This window comes from Cyprinus carpio, chromosome A12, assembly GCF_018340385.1.
Source record: "Cyprinus carpio isolate SPL01 chromosome A12, ASM1834038v1, whole genome shotgun sequence".
In the NCBI taxonomy this organism is placed as follows: Eukaryota; Metazoa; Chordata; class Actinopteri; order Cypriniformes; family Cyprinidae; genus Cyprinus; species Cyprinus carpio.
This window is the reverse complement of record NC_056583.1, coordinates 8,281,729-8,306,275: the sequence shown is the minus strand read 5'-3', so window position 1 is coordinate 8,306,275 and position 24,547 is coordinate 8,281,729. Positions and strand designations below refer to the sequence as shown.

Here is a 24,547-nt window from a genome sequence, read left to right as displayed (position 1 = left end):
TACAACTGAAAGACAAGTTAATATTAATATATTAAATATTGCATGCATTATTTAAAAAAATAATGCATGCAACATTTCATTTGTGATGCATCTGCGTCATTGTCAGCTGCTATTCTGTATCAGAGCAATCAAAGCGCCTCTGTAGCGCTTGCAACCATTCACAGCTAGGCATTTTCAGAAAAGCACCTGCCGTTTTCATCTGGCTAAAAAGCTTTTGTGGACACATGGCATGTACACGTTTTTTTTTCTCAACAAGAATATGTAAAACAATGTAAACATGATAACCAACCATATACCAACTCAAGTGTATATGTGCATGCTTTATAGCCATTTTCCCCCATTCGCTCTGCACTCTGTGTTGAATGCTTTTTTTTTGCACATATAATTTAATGTTTTTAAATAGGAAAAAAAATACACAGGATATATAATTTATAAGTTTGTTGTGAATATAGCCTGATAAGATTGTTCAGAAATAGTGACAAAGAATAAAAAATTATGTCTTTCTCATTAAACATCATTTAAATAAACAAATATTTGAATATTATTTTTTTTTATGAGTTCAAATATTCAAATACAATATTTTTGAAAAATGCCCATCCCTAGTCAGAAGACATACCCATGTCCATATTCCAAGATGACAATGACAAGATTCATTGGACACCTAGTGTTTAAAAATCCATTTTAGATTTTTCATAGTTATGCACTGTATTCCCCCTTAAAACAGAGCAAAGAAAATACATGGAAAAACTGAAAAGAAACACTGAAGTGTCATTACTAAATCTTAAAGGTGGGTTTTTTTTGGCACAAATGTAATTTATTCTGAAGCAATAGTCTCATCAGTGCTCTATCAGGTATTACTTTTATCAGCATATTTGTGATATTTCCCTTAAATTGATTGCTGTTACCCTTTTTAACTTTATAAAGGACAATATTTTCCTAACCTGATTAAATGTACATGTCACCATTTATGTCAAATTCTTAAATTTGAGGAATACATTAATACAATATGGTTGTTACCATTCAAATGAAATCAGTATCAACAAACTCCATCTTTTCACTGCAGAGGAAACACAGAAGCTGCATTGAAAGTTCCATTTAAATGTATTTACTCAGACTGTTTAATGAGGTTCCATAAATTTATTTACTCAAAATTGCAAATGCAAAAAACGGTCAATAATGTGTCTAAAATGTAAGTCAGGTAATATTACTTGTTTATTGAACTAAAGTTGTATAAATCAATATCACATTTGCAGTCGTGCTAAAAGTTGGGAAAACATCACTCTTGGTTGTGTGATGTTGCATATATTATATAGAATATTTATCTTTTTTTCTACCGCAGTATGTTTGTTCATGTTTGTTTCTTTGTGTGTGCCTCCAGTATCAAGTATTCACTTATAGTTTGATTTCTCCACGTGTCAGACAGGCTGCACAAGCCTCTACTGACGCGACCTTGACACTGTCAATACATTATCCGTTATAAGTCTCGATTACACTGAAAGTAATAAAATCAGAATCATTCTAAGTTCTAAGAATCAAACCAAAGTTTTGGTGCTGCCCTAGTTATTGTTTGTTATTAAAATTTTAATCAGGTTACCAGTGGCGTACCGCACATCTTAGAGGCCACCCCGCAAAGAACGAGATGGGGCCCCTCCAACCAGCAGTGATGTACGAATATTTATTGCTCACCCGCTGCAATTACTGACTCAATTTCTTCCATTTACTTAACTGATTTATCAGTAATGATTGTGGTGAATAATCATTGCATTAATGCATTTCATGTAGGCTAAAGGCCAGCACGTTTCAGTTGAAACTCTATCCTATAAGACTCGCTTACCGTTTAAAGAAAAAATACAAGCAAAATTCATGTCTTTCTGTAAAAATAAGTAAATAAAATAAAATTAAGAAAAAGGAAAAACAAAAACCTAAAATATATAAATATGCTACTTTTTTTTTTTTTTTAAGAAAAATTAACTTTCTATACATACAGTATACCAACTTTTGCAATTAACTTTTTATTTTTATTTACTGACAACCACAAGCAAAAAACTTCTGAATCATTTGCGCGCTCAGAGCATTTTGGTGCACAAAGTCTTTTACTGCAGCTTTAATGTCGATGTTCCAAGCACGGGCATTCTCAATACTTAAAGCTAAACTGGGCAGTCCTCTTTCTTTTAACATTTTGCTCCGGAGAAATGTCTTGATCACTCTCAATTTTGAGAACGAATGATTGACTGAATGACATGTTGTCAGTTAACTGCTAAAAGTGTTTGTCATTGAAACAGGTCATTGTCAGAGAAGAGTAGCAGTGGACCAGGACACAAAAACATATAAATATATTTCACTTAAATAATTACAGTAGGTAGACATCCAAAACGTTACTTCTACCGCCGCTCGTACCGCCGCCGCGGCGTCTGCAAAGTGCATTTGCAGCTTTTGACCGCTGAGTGGCGCTTTAATCACAAGTTTTCAAACAAGCGCATCAAAGCACATTTTCGCAAATAGACGTCAGTTTTGCCTCGCTGATGTGTTACATTTGACGGCTGCAGTCAGGGAAAATGAAAGAAAAACACTATAGTTAAAATATTTAATATTCACAGATGAAAGTTTGGTGATTATGAAGTTATGTGCATTTCTTAGAACGAATTCAAGCAGGATAAATGTCAAGCCTGTGCCTGAGCCTGTGCTTATATTTTCTCTAAGCTACACAGTATTACACCATATTTTAGATTTGACACATTTAATAGGTGTTGCAGTATTATTTATAAAATATGAATTATGTGTTATATTATTCAAAAGAAATTGTGGTTTACTTTGCATCAGAGCATTAAAAGTGGCTATTTTAGTGAGCTAGGCTACATGGATCTATATGCAAAATGTCAATATTCTCATATATTAGGCCTATATTTTAATTTATATTTTAAAATTACTTTAATAAAACAACATGCATTTTTGTTATTCGTTACCTGTCCTTTATTTTGACAGACAACTTCTTGGGAAAATATATTTGTCTGTAAGAAATTGTTGCGTGTTTTATTAAATTATTTTCTTTATTTTAGTAAAACGTGAGGCACTGTATAATTTCGTTCCCATTATGTTAGGCCTAATTAAAACAAGAAACGAATAAATTAAACCTGCACGATTTAGCTAAATCATTGAAATTCTAAAGAATGGACGGATTAATAAAACTTCCTCACGATTAAACTCAAGTTCTCTCATTATAATCACCAAAGTTCAAATGATGTAAAAAAGAGCTTCATTAATAGACAAGTCAAGTCAAGTCATCTTTATTTATATAGCGCTTTAAACAAAAAAGATTGCGTCAAAGCAACTGAACAACATTAATTAGGAAAACAGTGTCAATAATGCAAAATGACAGTTAAAGGCAGTTCATCATTGAATTCAGCGATGTCATCATGCAGCTCAGTTCAGTTTAAATAGTATCTGTGCAATAATTTGCAATCAAGTCAACGATATCGCTGTAAATGAAGTGTCCCCAACTAAGCAAGCCAGAGGCGACAGCGGCAAGGAACCAAAACTCCATCAGTGAGAGAATGGAGAAAAAAACCTTGGGAGAAACCAGGCTCAGTTGGGGGGCCAGTTCTCCTCTGACCAGACGAAACCAGCAGTTCAATTCCAGGCTGCAGCAAAGTCAGATTGTGCAGAAGAATCATCTGTTTCCTGTGGTCTTGTCCCGGTGGTCGTCTGAAACAAGGTCTTTACAGGGGATCTGTCTCTGGGGCTCTAGTCCTGGGTCTCCGCTGTCTTTCAGGGCTGTAGAGGTCCTTTCTAGGTGCTAATCCACCATCTGGGCTGGATACATACTGGATCCGGGTGACTGCAGTGACCCTCTGACTTGGATACAGACTGGATCTGGTGGCTACGGTGACCTCGGAATAAGAGAGAAACAGACTAATATGAGCGTAAGATGCCATTCTTCTAACGATGTAGCAAGTACATCGGGTGTTATGGGAAGTGTTCCCGGTTCCGGTTTACCTAATTAATGCAGCCTAAAAATCCTTTAACGGATTTGGATATTAGAAGCGTATTAGTATGTTATGTGTAAGCCAGGTTAAAGAGACGGGTCTTTAATCTAGATTTAAACTGCAAGAGTGTGTCTGCCTCCCGAACAATGTTAGGTAGGTTATTCCAGAGTTTGGGCGCTAAATAGGAGAAGGATCTGCCGCCCGCAGTTGACTTTGATATTCTAGGTATTATCAAATTGCCAGAGTTTTGAGAACGGAGCGGACGTGGAGGACTATAATGTAACAAGAGCTCATTCAAATACTGAGGTGCTAAACCATTCAGGGCTTTATAAGTAATAAGCAAGATTTTAAAATCTATACGATGTTTGATAGGGAGCCAGTGCAGTGTTTGACAGGACCGGGCTAATATGATCATACTTCCTGGTTCTAGTAAGAACTCTAGCTGCTGCATTTTGGACTAACTGGAGTTTGTTTACTAAGCGTTCAGAACAACCACCCCAATAGAGCATTACAAAAGTCTAACCTTGAGGTCATAAACGCATGGATTATCATTTCTGCATTTGACATTGAGAGCATAGGTCGTAATTTAGATATATTTTTGAGATGGAAAAATGTCAGTTTTACAAATGCTAGAAACGTGGCTTTCTAAGGAAAGGTTGCTATCAAATAGCACACCTAGTGTCCTAACTGATGACGAAGAATTGACAGAGCAGCCATCAAGGCTTAGACAGCGTTCTAGGTCATTACATGCAGAGCTTTTAGGCCCTATAATTAACACCTCTGTTTTTTCAGAATTTAGCAGTAAGAAATTTACTCGTCATCCAGTTTTTTTATATCGACTATGCATTCCGTTTAGTTTTTTCAAATTTGTATGTTTCGCCAGGCCGCGAAGAAATATAGAGCTGAGTATCATCAGCATAACAGTGAAAGCTAACACCGTGTTTCCTGATGATATCTCCCAAGGGTAACATGTAAAGCGTGAAGAGTAACGGCCCTAGTACTGAGCCTTGCGGTACTCCATACTGCACTTGTGAACGATATGATACCTCTTCATTCACTGCTACGAATTGATGGCGGTCATATAAGTACGATTTAAACCATGCTAATGCACTTCCATTAATGCCAACAAAGTGTTCTAGTCTATGCAAAAGAATAGTGTGGTCGATAGTGTCGAACGCAGCACTAAGATCCAATAGCACTAATAGAGAGATACAACCACGATCAGATGATAAGAGCAGGTCATTTTGTAACTCTAAGGAGAGCAGTCTCAGTACTATGATACGGTCTAAATCCTGACTGGAAATCCTCACAGATGCCATTTTTCTCTAAGAAGGAATATAATTGTGAGGATACTACCTTTTCTAGTATCTGTGAAAGAAAAGGGAGATTCGAGATCGGTCTATAATTAACTAGTTCTTTGGGGTCAAGTTGTGGTTTTTTGATGAGAGGCTTAATAACAGCCAGTTTGAAGGATTTTGGGACATACCCTAATAACAATGAGGAATTAATAATAGTCAGAAGAGGATCTATGACTTCTGAAGCACCTCTTTAAGGAGCTTAGATGGAATAGGGTCTAACATACATGTTGTTGGTTTAGATGATTTAAAACAAGTTTATACAATTCTTCCTCTCCTATAGTAGAGAATGAGTGGAACTGTTCCTCAGGGGATCTATAGTGAAACTGTCTGATGTGATACTGTAGCTGATGGCTGCATGGTTACAATTTTATCTCTAATAGTATCGACTTTAGAAGTAAAGTAGTTCATAAAGTCATTACTGCTGTGATGTTGAGAAATGTCAACACTTGTTGATGCTTTATTTTTCGTTAATTTAGCCACTGTATTGAATAAATACCTGGGGTTATGTTTGTGTTTCTCTCTAAAAGAGATAAAAAAGTAATCAGATTTAGCAGTTTTCAATGCTTTTCTGTAAGATAGGTTACTTTCCCTCCAAGCAATACGAAATGCTTCTAATTTTGTTTTTCCTCCAGCTGCGCTCCATTTTCCGGGCTGCTCTCCTCTTTAGGGTGCGAGTGTGCTCATTACACCACGGTGTCAGACCTCTTTTCCTTAACCTTCCTAAGCGTAAAGGAGCAACTGTATTTTAAAATGCTAGAAAAGGGAGAGAGTCCATAGTTTCTGTTACATCTCAAGTTGTTCTGAGGTTTTGGATATGCCTAAGGAATTGGGATACATCAGGAAGATTACTTACAAGCAGTCTTTTTGTGGTAGAAGTGATGGTTCTACCATACTTGTAACAAGAATTAACGTGAATTTACAGTTTTAGCTATATGAAGTTTGCACAAAAACTAAATAATGATCTGAGATATCATCGCTTGGCTGCATAATTTCAACACCATCAACATCATTCCATGTGACAGTATTAAATCTGAGTATGATTTCGACAATGAGTAGGTCCTGAGACGTGTTTGTCTAACCCCAATAGAGTTCAGAATGTCTATAAATGCTGATCCAATGCATCTTTTTTCATTATCAACATGGATATTAAAATCACCAACAATTAAAACTTTATCTGCAGCCAGCACTAACTCGATTTAAAATCAGCAAACTCTTTAATAAAGTCTGTATGGTGCCCCTGGTGGCCTGTATACAGTAGCCAGTACAAACATCACAGGGGATTTATCATTAACATTTGTTTCTCTGGATAATGTTATATTAAGCACCAATACTTCAAACGAGACAACTTCAGTGATTTTAAAGGGAGCCGCCATTACTTGCATACATAGAATTTAAGTTAAAAAAAAATAAAATTGCAGCCGCATTTAAATGCATGTATTTAAAATGTCTGCGGCAAGAGTTGATGCTGAGTGCATATGCGCAGCTATTTATTCATTATTGTTTTATCTTCATTACCACAATCTTGTTTGGCTTGTATTTTGGATAATTGGCCTGTAAAAAATAATTTAGGGTTGTATGCATAGGCAAAATGATGAATAATTATTCATATTTAAGTGTTTGTGCGAAAAAATTATTAAGGCGCATGCAGGACAGTGAGGCGCCCTCATAGATCCCTTGAATTTTTTCCCTGCATAATGAATTAACTTAAAATTGTGGTTCCTCACATACATGATAATGATATCTACAGAGAACTTGAAAGGTCGTTTAAAAAAATCAAATCAGCCACGAAGCATTATGTAATCGTGAAGGTTGTATTTCTCTTTCAATGCGAGTGATGTGGAGAGGTAGCATTGTGATTTCAACTTTGCTAGCCGAAAGCAAAACATGTTTTATTAATAAATAAGTAAAATGTCTCCTTTGTTCGACAATTATTGGTACTTCTGCTAATGATCAGTGCTGAGGCGCGATATATATTAAGGACTCATTATGGAATTAAAATATTTTTTTTCTTTTTTTTTATTGATTTTATAAGTTTATTCTTCTTTTTTTTTGAATTTTTTTGTTTGTTTTTTTTTTTTGTTTGTTTTTAATTTTTTGTGTTGAAAAAAATTTGTTTTCTTATTGTACTTAGAGATTGTTGTTAATTGATTGATTGTTTTTTTAGTTATATTTTTTTTTTGTTTTGTAAATTTGGTATTTTTGGAAAAATTAGAGAGGATTTTTTAGTATTTTGAAAAGTTTTGAGTTTTTATTTGTGTTTAATTATTATGTTTGTATAATTGATAAGGCGAGGCGGGAGTTGTGGGGTGGATGTTGGTTTTTTTTGAGTATTTGTTTTGATTTATAGAAATTATTCTTTATGGTTGGAATTAATGTATTTTATCAGATTGAGGGAGTTGTGGTTTTTAGATGTTAGTTTAAGTTCTGATGATATGTTTTTTATTTCTATTATTGTTGTTTAGGTTTGTTTAGTTTGGTGATAAGGTGAATTAATTTTATTTAAGTATGTGTTGGTTGTTTGTTTATAGTAATTATTTTTTAATTTTTTAATGTGTGTTTTTTGTTGTTTTTTGTTTATTTATTAAAAGATTTACTTGAATCTTATAGTTTAAAATATTTTGTTGTTTAGTTTTTGTTGATGTTTTGTTTGTTATTATTTTGTTTTATTGTTTAGTGTGTGTTTAGTAGTGTGTTGAGTAATTGATGTGTACGTATGATTAAGTTTTAATCGTCTTTTTAATTTTTTGTTGTTTTTGTATGTTTTGATGTATTTTAAATTTTTGTACGATTTGATTTGTGTGGGTGAATATTTTACAATTTTTATTTATTTAGAATCTATTAGTAATTGATGAGAATTTTGTAGATTTCAATTGTTTTAAAGAATGTTTTATTTTTTTGTTTTTATTTAATTTTTCAATTTTAGTATTTTTTAATGTTTTTTTTTTTATTAATTAATTGTTTATTTATTTTTTATCTTTTTAAAAGTTGTTGTTTGTTTGTAAATTAGTCGTTATTGAAATTTTTTTTGAAGGTAGTTTTAATTTGGTTTTTGATTTGAAATTTTGGTTTTAAACCCCACTACTCCGCATTTATCCTCTTACAGCGCGACACCCCCCGACAATTTTATATTGTTTTGTTTTTTGTATTTTTTTTTAGGTTTATTTTTTCTTTTATGAGGGGACGTAAGGTTTATTGTATTTTTATCTTTTATAATGTTGTTAACCACAAAAATGTTATTAGTTTAGTTTTAGTATTTGTTTAGTATATTTGTTTTTTATTTTTATGAGATAATAATGTTGATTGGGTTAATTATGTGTAAAGACTGTGTGTGGATTGAGATTTTTTTTATTTATATTTCTGTTGAAGAATTGTTTATTTTTTATTTTTATTTTTAAAAACATTTTTGATTTAAATTTTAATTTTTTATTTTTTTAATTTTTTGATTTTTTTTTTTTTTATTTTGATTTTGTAAAAAATTTTTTATTGTTTTTTTTAATTACTTTTTTTGTTTTTATTTTTTTTTTTTTTTTTTTTTTTTATTAATTTTTTTGACCAATGCTTTTTTTTTGTTTTTATTTTTTTTATTAAAATTTTTTTTTTATTTTATTTTATTTTGTTTAATATTTTTTTTTTTTATTTTTTTATAAATTTTCTAAATTTTTAATTTTTTTTTTTTTTTTTTTTTTATATTTTTTAAATTTTTTATTTCTTCTTTTAATTTTTTTTTTAATTCTATGTTTTATCTTTTTATAATTTTCTAAATTTTTTTTATAGGAGGATGTAAATGTAGTCTGTAATCCTTTTTTTTTTCCCCCCTGCGATTCGTGAATAATGACAAATGACGACTAGTATAGAAAATACTTACATGGGCGGCAGAAAAACTATTAAAAGTCTCGATCCTCTCGGTTAAAGTTTTAAAGCATTATACCGTTGGATGTAAATTCTTGTTCAACGGTTGAGAGATGCCTTAACCCTGATTTTCCTGAAACACAAAACGAAAATTGAAATAAAATTGATTCCTTCTCTGCAGATCTGTTGCCTCTGGTTTGTGCATGTAAGATAGGGCTACAAATAAAATACTAATTGAATAAATAATAATGGATCAAAAACTCCAAAAATGTTTTGTAATGTCTGTAAAGTTAGTGTTATTCCCAAACTCTAAAAAAGCCTATAAAGACATCATAGACGGATCATACTGAGTCTGGACTGTTGGGATTTAGAAAAACATATAAGAGAGGTTCAGTCTATGGGTTATGGCTACATTCATGTGAGAATTTATATTTCATAGTCTAAAAAAAAGATTGTTTAGACGAAAACAAAAATAAAGTAACGCAACCAGTTTGCGAATTATTAGTATTATACTTTGTGAGTGAAGGCAACTTCCTCTGAAGTATAACAAACTAGAAATAAACATTATTGCGCTATACACTAGTCAACATTTGAAGGGACTCAAAACCTTTCTTCAAAGTGCCTTAAAACCAAAATGACGGTTCCGATCTAACTGTTCGGCAAGTTTGATAACCCTCATTGAAGACATGTCCATATGAAAGAACAAGGATTCACACATTTATATCAACCCCACACAACTATACAGAACTACCCAACCCTCTCAGCTGAAACCTAATGTCGGTCTGTTGTATGGGCTGTGAGGACGGTGTGTCTTCTCTGTTACGGGTATGAAACATGCCCATACACTCACAGAAGCCATAACTCTTTTTGTATTCATTTTGTTCCCGCAGCTACCCATATTATGGTTTTCACAAGACCACATAATAAACAAATTATCACTTGATAATAATCATTATTTTACGAAATCATTGTGTTATGTGAACGTAGCGTTTGCGGAAGGCTTTAAGACCAAGCGGAATCCGTCCACTAGCTGCTTCCCGCTTCACAGCGAGCGTGACTCGCGCTGAACTTCGCACCAGCTTCAAAGTCCGCAAGTAGCAAGACGAAAAAACATCAGTCTAACCTACGGAGGAAAGACGTATTTCATTGTAAATTAACTGCTGTAAACTAGAGAGTTAACTAGGAGAGAGAGGATGAGGACGAAGCAGAGCAGAGAGAGAGAGAGAGAAAGAAAGAAAAAAAAAAACCGTGTTTGTGGCTATTCCTTCAAAACTTGGAGCTCATTATTGTTATTGAAGTACAAATCCAAACACCAGAAGCACTCTCAGTGTTGTTTAATTGAAAGTTCATTTTTGTCTAATTCACAGGACTATAGGGTTGAAATAATATTTGAGTTCAACTTTAAGTGCCATGGTTATAAAAATAACCTATGTTATAAAAATGCTTTATTTGGCTAACGTTTCATAGACAACCTTCAGTTTGTTATGCTTGTAAAATCCGCAGAACATTGTGTAATTTCCACAGTATTTTCACCTCCTAAATCAACTAACCTTTAAAGTCACAATTCTTAAACGGTCAAATTTACTCAGGCCGATGGACACTTTTATTACATTATGTTTTTTTTTTTTAACACTGTTTTTTAGAACTAATTGTAGCTTAATATAAATAGGTGAAGCAAAACAAACTATGACATAAATATGTGGATCGTCCATTATTTTTTCCCTGATTTTTTTAAAGTCATAAAGAATACACACTTTTTTTCTACAAGAGTATAAACATTAGATACATATTATAATTCATAGAAATAATTTAAGCAATTAAAACCTGGATACACATATTATAATTCATAGAAATAATTTTACGCATTCAAAACCTTTTTTTAAAACTTGAACTTCAATACTATTTAAACTGACGTTTTAAAATCTCAAGGAGTTTATAAAGTTTACAAGGGGGTAAAACGTCCACAGTGCAGTTAATAGCCTAAATGAATGTAGTTAACAATATAATTAGAACAACAACAAATATAATTCGATTTTTTTTTTTTTTTTTTTTTAAAGAACAATCCGTGCTATAAAATGGGACAGCAACTTTATATCAAACAATTTTTATAAATCGTCCACAGTTTGAGCACAGCTCGCGAGGCAGGTTGAGCGTGCAAAGTGAATGTGCTGCACAAAGTCATTTTCAGACATTTGCAATGAAAATAAAAAAAATAAAAACAACTGGATAGCCATAGATTAGGCCCAGACTCTGTTCCTATGATAGAATAATTATAATACCCACACAGTAACAAATTTAAACCCGATTAATCGCCTATGTTCGTTTGCTGCGATGTGTATTTTATTATTTATTTATTTATTTATTTTTAATACAGGCTTCAGGCAAAAAAATAAATTAAGTTTGTGAGAGGACAACAAAAAAATGATATAAGTCATGTAGTTGCTTTGCATTACATTACATTTTCAAAAATAATAACGGCTGGCCTAATGTGCCAACAGGATATTTTTAGTTCTCTTCACAACAAATCCTTTAAATGTAACAAATTATCAGACCAGAACAATAATTACAAATATATAATCTAATGGATAAATAAAATTGCAAGTATATAATAATATAGGCTTAGCTATAAACAAACAAACCAAAAATAAATGAATAATAATTAAAAGCGAACCATAAGGTAAGGTTTGTGCTCTTATTCGGGAGAAATCCAAACGTTTCCATAATATCGTGATGTTGCCTATTTCAAGCTCAACTATTATTCATTAGGAAAAAATAGGCTTTTGTAGTTCACGCGTGTTTCAGTATCGACGAAAAAAAAAAAAAAATCGTAATTTAACAAAAATATGCCAAAAGTGGACCCGCTGCTCGCGCTGGATGGCACGGTGGAACGGCTACTGTTTTCCAATGAATGTGCGCGAGGCACCGCGCGATCAAACAGCTGAAACAGAAAATACAAATTTTTTGGTCACGACAGTAAAGGCATAATTCAAAAATGCAAAGTGTTAGCAGTTTGAAAAATCAAAGAATAATAACAGAATGAATCATAATAATTGCTAATGCTGGACCGTTCTCATTTTCTATCTGCAAATGGAAACCTGAAGGATTTTTTTTTTTAAACCAAGAAATGAACCGAAATGAAAACATTTAGCTTTTTATCCGTATAATATAGGCCTTATATTTAATGACTGTTTAATAACAATAGCAAGCAGAAGATCCTTTGTGTAAAGGTCTTCTTTTAATTTTTGATGAGTAGACTGTGGCCTAAGACTATCCTACATTTTGAAATTAACTCACTGTACATTTTTTAATGTTTTTTTTAAAGATGGTACAATGTTATATCATAATGTTATTGTTGTTTCACTTCCTCCTTTAATCTCATTTTACAATTACATTCAGTTCGCAATCCGTCCCTTTGCGCCACCTGGCGGTAGTTTCGCGAATGAATTTAACACACGACTGACTTGCAGTTAACGCCGCGGCCCTGCGGCGGCGGTACGCGCGGCAGCATTACTCATTTTGGTTGTCTACCATCTGTAACAGATTAATAAAATGAAAGTGGAAAAAATTGTGCTGAGTTTATTCATTGTGAAGCGATCCAAAGTTCACGTAAAGGAAAACCAGGCAGAAAGTTGTTCTCTATTTTGCAAAAGCTTTACAGTTTTCTTTTCTTTTCATTCTTTATTTCTTTATTGCTATTATTATTATTATTATTATTATTATTATTATTATTATTATTATTATTATTATTATTTTACCAAGGCTTTACATTGATGAATTATGTCTTGCTTGAATGACCAACCAGCGTTGGTAGGCTATATAACTAAATTCCGATTAAACAGTTGGGAAAAAAATGCAGTGATCGTACTGGCGCCTCATGCACACACACAACATTTTTGCTACGTTGACATCGCAGCCTGTTCATTATCAAAATAAAATACATAAAGAAACATATAAAAGTTACAGTTCTCAATTGAAATAGTTTGTTGTTGCGTTCAGAGTGACAGACACCCCACTGTGCTGTTATAGCCTTTGTGAAGGATGATGATTTTAAAACCAATACATAATAAATATTATTTTAGCATCCAGATATGTTGCGAATATAGAAACATTTGGATTCGTGCCGAATGGGAGAGGTAGGCTTCAGTTTCCCTTTAAATTAATTTGTTTTTGGTTTGACGTTTATAGCCTAAATATTGTTAACTTTAGAGTATTTGTTGTGGAGGGAAAGAAAACAAAATATATTATAGCCTATTTAATGTCTTTAAAGTGTTTACAGTTGTTTTCGTTTAAAACATTTGGCCAAAATCAAGAAAAGATTATGCTTGCTATGACGAAGCTCAATTTAGGCTATGATATTTATTTATTTATTTATTTTTTGAGTAGCCGAAATTTGCGTTCAGCGTGACCAGCACCCCTCTGTGCTGTTATAGCCTTTAAAACCAATGCATAATAAATATTATTTTAGCATCCAAATATGTTGCGAATATAGAAACATTTGGATTCGTGCTGAATGGTAGAGGTAGGGTTCAGTTTCCCTTAAAGGGTTAGTTCACCCAAAAATGAAAATTATGTCAGTAATGACTCACCCTCATGTCGTTCCAAACCCATAAGACCTCCATTCATCTTCGGAACACAGTTTAAGATATTTTAGATTTAGTCCTAGAGCTTTCTGTCCCTCCATTGAAAATGTATGTACGGTATACTGTCCATGTCCAGAAAGGTAATAAAAACATCTTCAAAGTAGTCCATGTGACATCAGAGGGTCAGTTAGAATTTTTTGTAAAGCATCGAAAATACATTTTGGTCCAAAAATAGCAAAAACTACAACTTTATTCAGCATTGTCTTCTCTTCCGTGTCTGTTGTGAGGATGTTCACAGCACTGCAGTGTAGTGATAACTGGTTCGCGAACGAATCATTCAGTTTAACCGGTTCTTCTTGAACCAGTTCACCAAATTGAACTGAATCGTTTGAAATGGTTCGCATCTCCAATAAGCATTAATCCACAAATGACTTAAGCTGTTAACTTTTTTTAATGTGGCTGACACTCCCTCTGAGTTAAAACAAATCAATATCCTGGAGTAATTCATTTACTCAAACAGTACACTGACTGTACTGCTGTGAAGAGAGAACTGAAGATGAACACCGAGCTGAGCCAGATAACGAACGAAACATTGACTTGTTCTTGAGTCAAGAACCGTTTCTGTCGGACGTGTCCGATTCGAGAACCGAGGAGCTGATGATACTGCACGTGTGTGATTCAGCGTGAAGCAGACTGACACAAAGCACTGGTTCTTTTGATGATTGATTCTGAACTGATTCTGTGCTAATGTTATGAGCGAGGGTAAACCGAAGGCTTGAATCAAGGGCAGTCATCGCCAATGAAGTCATTACGTCGAGCGCAAAAGAACCGGTTAACCGGTTTATTGAATCGAACTGTCCGAAAGAACCGGTTTGTGGAAAAGAACAGAACTTCCCATCACTACTGGACATCCGAAAACCGATGCAAGCGCTTCTTGACTCGAGAACGAGTCAATCTTTCGTTCGTTATCTGGCTCGGTGTTCATCTTCAGTTCTCTCTTCACAGCAGTTCAGTCAGTGTACTGTTTGAGTAAATTAATTACTCCGGGATATTGGTTTATTTTGACTCAGAGGGAGTGTCAGCCACGTTAAAAAAGTTAATAGCTTAAGTCATTTGTGGATTAATGCTTATTGTAGACGCGAACCATTTTTAAATGATTCAGTTCGATTTGGTGAACTGGTTCAAGAAGAACCGGTTAAATTAAATGATTCGTTCGCAAACCGGATATCACTACACTGCAGTGCTGTGAACGCGCTCACAACAGACACGGAAGAGAAGACAATGCTGAATAAAGTCATAGTTTTTGCTATTTTTGGACCAAAATGTATTTTCAAAGCTTCAAAAAAATTCTAACTGACCCTCTGATGTCACATGGACTACTTTGAAGATGTTTTTATTACCTTTCTGGACATGGACAGTGTACCGTACATACGTTTTCAATGGAGGGACAGAAAGCTCTCGGACTAAATCTAAAATATCTTAAACTGTGTTCCGAAGATGAACGGAGGTCTTACGGGTTTGGAACAACATGAGGGTGAGTCATTAATGACATAATTTTTGGGTAAACTAACCCTTAAAATTAATTTAGGCTAAGATATATTATATTTATTTATTTATTTTTTGAGTAGCCGAAATTATATATATAAAATATAAATATATATAAAAAAAAAGCAACAAAAAATTATATATATATATATAATATATAATATATATATATATATATATATATATATATATATATATATATATATATATAAATATAAAAGTAGGCTAAATAAATTGTGAGCACAAATTTTTCTTGCTTTATTCATGGTCAGGATTTAGTTGGATAAAATCAAAGCACAATTTACTTAAAAGGAGGGAATGAGTTATTAAGTTTACACAAGATTAAGTAAAATGAGGGAACAGATTATATTGTGCGCACGCTTTAATATATATATTTTTTCCCTGCATGTCAAGTGTTGGGCTCCTTACATAAGCTACTTTAAGCATAAAAATATCCACTTCAATTATGGTGCGGTTGTCTTAGAAATATAGTTTTTATGACAAGTGAAATGAGAGAAAAATTTGATTTTCCCTGGTTGTTGTTTTAGAACATTAAGCCTGCTGCATTGTACTACCTTTGCACTCACGACTCGTCTTTTGCATTGTCTCGAAGGCACTGCCTTTTAGAATGTCCTGCGATGGGGCCCCACAAAAGGCCAGGGCCCCTACGCACCATGGGGGCTGCGGGGGTGTCCCGTATGCCACTGCAGGTAACTTGTCCAGACGGGCAAGTAAAATTCTCTTTCACTTACCCCTTCACAAAATGTTAAAGGGGTCATATGATGCTGCTAAAAAGAACATTATTTTGTGTATTTGGTGTAATGCAATGTGTTTATGCGGTTTAAGGTTCAAAAAACACATTATTTTCCATATAATGTACATTATTGTTTCTCCTCTCCTTTATGACTCAGTCCAGCTGCTCTGCTCGTGCACATCCCATCATCGGCTCTCTTTTAGCAGTTTAGTCAATGTACTGTTAGGAGTAATTGAATAACTCGGGATATTGGTTTATTTTGCATTAGAGGGAGTGTAAGGCATGTTTATAAACCAAATAACTTAAGTAATTTGTGGATTAGTGTGTACTGGAGATGTGAACTGGTTTGACCGGTTCACTAAGAAGATCCGGTTAAATAGAAAGATTTGTTCGCGATCCGGACATCACTAGACGAGACAAAACCAATAAAACCCATTACAAACGAGGCATTTGTTGCATCCAGTGGGGACATAATTACTTATTATTATTATACTGGCTTTTTAGGCATTCCGTATCGCTCTGCGTAAACATAAAACCATGTCTGCATTTGTGATCTATGAAAACAAGACTGTGAGTCAGAAGCGCCAGACTGTCCTTGCATAGTTTGAACTGCCCAACTTTATAGAAACAGCCGTTGTGCCACAGATGCATTGCAGGCTACTGGTTCAGGAAACAGTCCTCATCCTCCATAAAATGTGCAGCACACATCTGAATTTTATATATATATATATATATATATATATGTTGCACATGTGACCTAATTTCTCAATGGTACAGCTAAAAAAAAAACAGAGGTCGCACCAGCAGGGCTCTAGAGTGCGACCAATTTGGTTGCACATGTGACCTAATTTCTCAATGGTACAGCTAAAAAAAAAACAGAGGTCGCACCGGTGCAACCAGCCGTTCGAGGGAAATAAAAAGTCTCAGCGACTCTGAAAGTCTCCCTGTGGTTCAACAACAGACACCAGAGCCCTGCATTTTAGCCCAAGCCCGACGGATCCTGACTTTTTAGACTTCTCCTTACTTTTATATTTTAGACATCCATCAATTTGTGATGAAAAAAAATTGCCACGTTGGTGAAACAACAAGAGACCGTGCTACTGCGACTGTCAAGAGCGTCTCAGACGGTGTTTATTGTCCCGCAACAGCAGTGCAGCTGAACAGTTCTCCGTTCAAATACATGCAATAGGCTCAAGCTTGCAGCAAAGCACTGGCAAAAGTAATTAGCCTACCATAAATGTGATGGGGGAAATAGTAAGGAGATATTTGAATCATTTACTAATAAACTAGTGTTTTCTGAGTCTTCATCAAGGATGAAGTTGCTGATCCTGACTCGCCATCTCATTAGACGTGCCTTTAAAGAGAGAAATGCATATTTATGGATTATGATTATAAGGAAAGAGTTTTTGTTTTCTATTTGTTTTATTTCATTAAGTAATCATTTAAAGCTTTCTATAGATATATTTATCATGGCCTCTTGGTCGTTATTTTTTTTTTTTTAAACTAAAACTTATATTTAACAAACAAAATATGCTCCAGACTTTTTTCTAAATTAATTTAATAAAAATACTAAATGAAATGTAATCACTTTGCTATTACATACAAAACTGAACTATTTTAATAGCTGAAACAGTAGTATAAGCTGTTTAGGGACTGTTTAGCTGTTCAAATCAGACACTAGAGCATCCCTTCATTCAGATACAGTGGAAGATCTGATCAGAATCAGTGAAGAGGGGCCAAGTCTGGAAGATTTTGCTGCTAGAGAGAGTGTGGCCAGCTGGTTAAGCCAAGGCCAAAGATCAAGAAGGCCAAACTACAGGAGTTGGCCATCCTAGGTGCATGTGACTGCAATAAAAGATAGTCCATAAGACATTGAGCCATGAGATGTTCAGTTTGAAGCCCTTAAAACACTTAATTTAGATTTTCTTTTTATTTCATTTATCTTGAGATGTTTTAAGTTTAAATTTCAGCTCAGTGAAGCACTTTAAGCACCAACATTTTTTTTAGTTACCTTTCTTGTAGAATTGTGCTTCAAATAAAGAACTTTATGTTGACCAGATTGTTAGTTGATCATTTACAAGTCAATATTGCCTGTATGGACAGCGATTTAAAAATAAAAATAAAAAAAATAAATAAATAAATAAATAAAAGTGAATTTGTAAACCTGGTGTTAAATGCAATGCGGTAGAAAATTTGGGTGCACCTAACTTTTGTGCTGGTGCACCTAAGAAAAAAAGTTAGGCGCACCAGTGCAACCAGTGCAAAAAGTTAGTCTAGAGCCCTGTATTATGGGAATATTTGGAGATGTGGGGGCGTGTTAGAACGAGCCATTTTAGTGGGGTGTGGTTGACTCTTAACTTTAAAAAAATGAATATCTCTTCGGATTTGAGACTTTAGTCTTTGCAACTTTACAGATCTTCTTTATGCACCAAGAGCTTGTAACACTCCAAAGAGAAAAACTGAAATCGCATCATATGACCCCTTTAATGTCGAGCCCTGGAGTGTATCTAACTAACTAAGAGGCTGTAAAAGCGCATTATAGTTTAGATCAGAGCTGGGCAACTCTGTCATGCAGAATTTAGCTCCAGTCTTGATCAAACTCAATTGATTAACTTGTTCAGGTGTGTTTGATCAGGGTTGGAGCTAAACTTTGTTGGACAATATACATAGAGGGCCAGAGTTGCCCACTTCTTTTTAGATTCTTATTTCATCAGAAACTTTGGGAATATGTATTCACTTTCTTTATAAATAATGGTTGATATATGTTCAGACTGCAAGTGTACAGCTTTTGTAGCATCATTAATTAGAATGTAACGATCCATTGGTTACTTTTAGAGCCTGCAGAAAAAATATTCTTAACTAGCCACCTAGACTCTACATTATCACTTGGCAGAAACTCTCTATGTTATATATTGTTAGTACTACACATATCCAGCCAGCTCTCTTCACTGCTACAGTGTATGTGTCATGTTAATGTTACTGCTATGATTGAAGTGACTCACATTTTTCTGATAATAAATGTTCCAGGAACAAATACATCACTTCGCAAACCAATGAATAGCATTATGACATGGCCTGTACACAGCCCTGTGTGAAATAACGATTCTGTGACTTTTCTAAGGTATTATGCCTCAAATCCTAGGTGAAAGTTGTTTTGACACTGCTTTACAAAATAATGGATTACTCAATATTCACAAATGACATTTAATTATTTGGCTTTCATCATCATTTATGTATCTTTCTTTAGAAAAAGTTTTAACAAAATCAAACATTTCAACCCAGAATTTTTGGAATTTTCAGAAATTTGGTTGATTTGACATGTCCTTGTTTTTGGGCTTGTAATTGATCTCTCTCACAGGAAGAGGAGTTTTATGTGTGTGTATACACAAGCCGGGAAGGCAGTCATGTGCTGTTCCATCATGAAGGTGGGGTGGACGTTGGAGATGTGGACACCAAAGCCCAGAGACTTTTGGTGGGAATAGATGAGAAACTCACGGAGGACATGGTTACCCAGCAGTTACTTGTACATGTTACAGATGAGAAGAAAGAGTAAGTAGGCTGATCAGTTTCATGTATTTTTTATTTCATGTCTGTTAGTTTAAAACTATATTTTAGTTTACTTTTGGACTTTTTGCACTTACACATTTCAAAGTCGTCTTCTTCCTGAAAAATGTTGATGATGCCATGTTCCAGAAGTAAAGAAAATCCTTCGAGCTTCAAGGTTAAGCAATGATATATATACATTTGTAGAAGCCGCAAGTCAGTATGAAGAAGAAGATTAATCTTCTTCTTATTATTATTTTCTTTTTCTAGCTCAGTTAACTCTTTTACTTTTTTTCCTTCCAATCAAAGTAATGCTGTTATTCATCTAGGGCTGTAACAATTTTTTTTCTGATAAATGATTAATCTTTTGATTATTTCTTTTGATTAATCAACATTTTCTGTATTTTATGGACAGAAATATTATCCAGCATCCTGCCCAGTGTTAACACTTGGCCACCAAACAATGTGCAAACTGATGGCTGTGAAAACCAAACCAATTTAGTGAACATATATTATGTACTGTATTTAGACTTTGCATGACATCAGGGTTCTTCTAATCCAGTCCTGGAGGTCCAGGATCCTGCAGACTTTACTACCAATCCCAATTTAACCCACCTGTCTGAAATTTGCAAGTAATTCTGAACACCGCAATTTGCTTTTTCAAGTGTGTTTGGTTTGGGTTATAGCTAAACTATAAAAGTCGTGGAAGTCCTGGCCTAATGGTTAGAGAGTTTGACTCCTAACCCTCAGGTTGTGAGTTTGAGTCTCGGGCCGGCAATACCACGACTGAGGTGCCCTTGAGCAAGGCACCGAACCCCTAATTGCTCCCCGGGTGCCGCAGCATAAATGGCTGCCCACTGCTCCGGGTGTGTGTTCACGGTGCGTGTGCACTTTGGATGGGTTAAATGCAGAGCACGAAGTCTGAGTATGGGTCACCATACTTGGCTGTATGTCACGTCACTAAACTCAGCCTTACACTGGCCCTCTAGGACTGGAGTTGATGAGCCCTGTTATGATGCCTTTACAGCAGAGGTAGCTGTAAAGTGCAAAACTTCCATAAAGAAAGTGCTTTTCCCTGTATGATACAACAATACAGTTTATGTGATATCATTATCTATGATGCTGCAAACACATTTCAAAAATAACAAAGAACACAGATTGAGCTGCTGTGGATAAATGCATTATTCAGGTTGTCCTACACGAGATGTGCTTTATATAGTGAGTGTTTCAAACTTACTCATAAGCCTACAGTTTTAATGTGGCTTGCCCTCCTTTCACAGGAGTGTGGTATTTAATGCATTGGAGAAAAGTGTTCCTCATTGCAATAACTTACATCTTACAGCTGTAATCTTATCTGTAAATAATAAAAATTTATGTCAGTATTTCCATTTTGCATAAAGGCCAAACCATTTCAAGGTGCCATGGTGCCTTTAAAAAACGTTTTTATAATGTTTGTAAACATTTTGCTTTAGCCTACGGGCATTTTAGCCTTCATTATTTCGGAAAGTAATAGGGCTAATAAAATTAGCCTATGTTTTTAGTCACTCTCTGAAGTTTTTTGTTTGTTTGTTTTTTTTTAACAATGCAGCAAACATTTTTAAATATCTTAAAAATACTTTGATGTCTTTAAAGTGTTGATAGATGTTTTTTTTTTTCTATTTGTTTAGTAGCCTACATTTGGCCACAATCTAAAAAAGATGATGCTGTATTGGCTGTGACTAAGCGCAGCGGGTTATTGGCTAACGTAACCAGATCTCTCTTTTTTTTCCTTTCCCTTTTGAGTAAAGAAAACGCTGTACTTTATTATTATTATTATTATTATTATTATTAGGCAAATTATAGGCAAAGAAAATTGTAAAAAAAAAAAAAAAAATAACATTATTAACCGATATTTCTTCCACCCAAACCGGTTTTGGAACGGTAATAATATCAGAGGAATGCAGGAACAGAAACGTTAAAATATCGATTCTGCTCTGAATGAACCAATTGAATTTTTTTTCCCCGTTTTCATGCCCTGAAAATAACCTATTTTTTTTTTTTTTTGCAGAGTGCTGGCAAGCTTCATAGTGGGTCTCTTCAATTTGTATGAGGACCTTTACTTCACATATCTGGAGATCAATCCACTGGGTACGTGCTTGCTTTTTCTCAAGACTTGTGTCCTGTTATTTGAATAAATTGTGTTTAAGGCAAGCATGAATATTAATATTTACTCATACTTAAAGTTCTAATTGATATTTGTTGTGTGACTGACCATATGATGCATATTGCACAATTACTTGTAAATATTATATATATATATTTATTTATTTAATTTTTTTGCCATAATGGTTTTCATAGAAACACCCCTCAAAATGAAATGTAAAAAGACAAACAGTGCTTGGTTAGTAACTTGATTGTTCTTGGCCACAATAAGCTGTAATGTGGACCAGACTATTGTTTAGATATGGACATAACTGATACTTAATATCATGAGGCAATTTGAGCAGACTTGTGTTGTTTCTTTTCTAGGTGGTCAGACTTGTAGGTGATAAAACAGATGGGATAAAATCCAATAGAATATAACATATGCTGGGTATTTAAATAAATCACACAAGGTGATTTACTAACGTTTGTGGTAGTCAATTTACTTACGCCATAATTTAACGTCCAAGAAGCATGTCTTAACCCATTTTGTGTCTTTGTTGTTAGTAGATCACATGCTCCTGATTATCATTGGCTCTGCTTGTTTGTGACCCTACACTAATTTGCGCTGCTCTTTTGGCCGTTAGAGAAATGATCTAGCTGCATCTGTGTCTTTTAATATGTGCATTGTCAGTAGAAGTTCTACAGAACTTTCAACTCCCATCAGGGCATTTTTGGGATTGCGTTCACGGCTAATTTACCCTGTTTAGTAAATCTCGCACTAAATCTTATAAACTGGTACTGAATAAAAAGAGAAAAGTGAGTACTTAAAGGCCTGGGACACACTAAGCCAACTTCAAAGAACTAGTGGTGACGAATGCCGACGGTGTTGTTGACTCGCGTCAGCAGCGTCGGACCAAAAAGGTGCACCCGAACACACCACACAGACTACAGCCGATGGCAAACTAACGTGTATGCGTGAGAGGAATTAACTGTCTATATCAGCAGCTATCAATAGTATATATTCGTCATTCAAAAGGAGAAACTGAAACAAAGATATAGGAGATAAACGCAGATAAATGAAACGTAAACAAAGCAGCGCTTGCTTTCCATTTTAAATATCAGTAACGTTGATGCCCCTCGATGCCAATTCAACATGTTCACTCGTGAGCCCAATGAGAGCCAATGAGTGGAAAACACCAAACAAACTAGCCCGACCGTCACTCACCGTCGGCCCGACGTTGGCTTGGTGTGTCCTGGCCTTAAAGGAGAAAACTCTAAACTGGTACTAAAAACATAAACAGTATAGTAATAACAGAATGCCAATCATATGTTATTTTCTGTGTGCATATATGCAGTGGTCACTAAGGAAGGAGTCTACATCTTGGATATGGCAGCCAAAATAGATGCTACTGCAGACTATATCTGCAAGCCCAAGTGGGGTGATGTGGTGTTTCCTCCTCCGTTTGGCAGAGAAGCTTATCCTGAGGTACAATTTGACAAACGTCATGCCATTGCACACAAATACCTCGAGAGCAGGTGTTCTTTGGCTCAGATTTGCTTTGTTGCTGTTTTCTGTACAGGAAGCATACATAGCAGATCTTGATGCTAAGAGTGGCGCCAGTCTGAAACTCACCCTGCTGAATCCCAGAGGACGCATCTGGACCATGGTGGCCGGCGGCGGTGCATCAGTGGTGTACAGGTTGTGCTGCCAACATCTTGGCCCTCAGTTAGATATTAGATAAACCAAGGGCATAAATATGGGTGTGGATCAGCTATGGCTCATCTGTAGAGCCGGGGGGGCAAAGGCTTGCCAAAATTTTAATCCACCAGAAAACATAGACCTCAATATAAACTGAATCAATCCTAAATTATGAACTCTTAAATGTGTTTAGCGTTCTTCAACAATTTTTTTTTCTGCATTTCCAGACTATTGTAAGTCATAAAGCCAGTCTTTGCTCCCGTCCCAAGCTCCCCATACAACTCCCCGTACTTCTAGTGTAAATATATGTTGAAAAAATTGAAATTAACACTACCTTTATGTGAAACTTTTTGACAAATCAATTTGCTTAAAGGGGACATCAGATGCCCATTTTCCACAAGTTGGTATGATTCTCTAGGGTCTTCATGACATTTCTGTTCCTCAGTGGTTGTGTGAAACAACACCCTTTTTACCTTGACAAAACAGCTCTGTTCACAGGGAGCTGTTTCGGTGCAAGTCTTTTTAAATGAAAATGAGCTAACGTAGACTAACCATGTTCCGTACACAAAGATGTTCCGTACAGGTGAAGTTTTAGCGCCAATTGCAGAATAATTAATTCCAGGTCGTACATAAACTATATATCTGTGTCATCCTTATGTCTCCCTCTTTCACCCCCGATCTAAACACAAACCCATCCTCAAAATGTACCATTAACAAGAGACCCTTCAAGTCTTCAGTTTGGGAAAATAGACAACTGGCAAGTTATACTTCAAGACGGCAGCTTGGGAGGGGAGACAACTAGAGCAGCGAAAATGTACATTTCTATTTAATATACATTTCCCACAGTACTACAGCCTTTATGAAATGAAACTTATGTTATCACATTTTTTTTATATATATTACCTTTTGTTGAATAAATGCTTCGAAATGGGAATTTTTAAACATCGATTGCGGGCGATGACCACTTAGCGCCACCCTCACCTGACACAGGCAGCAGAGATCTCTTACGTTATAAAGTTTTCACATTGATTCATCTTTTTTTTTAATTATTATTAATCAGTGCAAATTGTTTGGCCTTCTTGTCTTCAGAAAGATATGGAAATGGTATTCAC

General features: G+C 34.8%; 1 protein-coding gene across 2 annotated transcripts in view; it reads left to right on the top strand.

The window, feature by feature from the left end:
• aclyb (ATP citrate lyase b) overlaps positions 1-24,547 on the top strand; it is a 69,650-nt gene that overhangs the window by 16,987 nt on the left and 28,116 nt on the right. For both annotated transcript variants that reach the window (XM_042767383.1, XM_042767384.1), the window contains exons 5-8: positions 19,428-19,618; positions 21,660-21,739; positions 23,092-23,222; positions 23,317-23,435. In XM_042767383.1, coding sequence (XP_042623317.1) covers positions 19,428-19,618; positions 21,660-21,739; positions 23,092-23,222; positions 23,317-23,435 — 521 coding nt within the window. The remainder of the gene's footprint in view (positions 1-19,427; positions 19,619-21,659; positions 21,740-23,091; positions 23,223-23,316; positions 23,436-24,547) is intronic.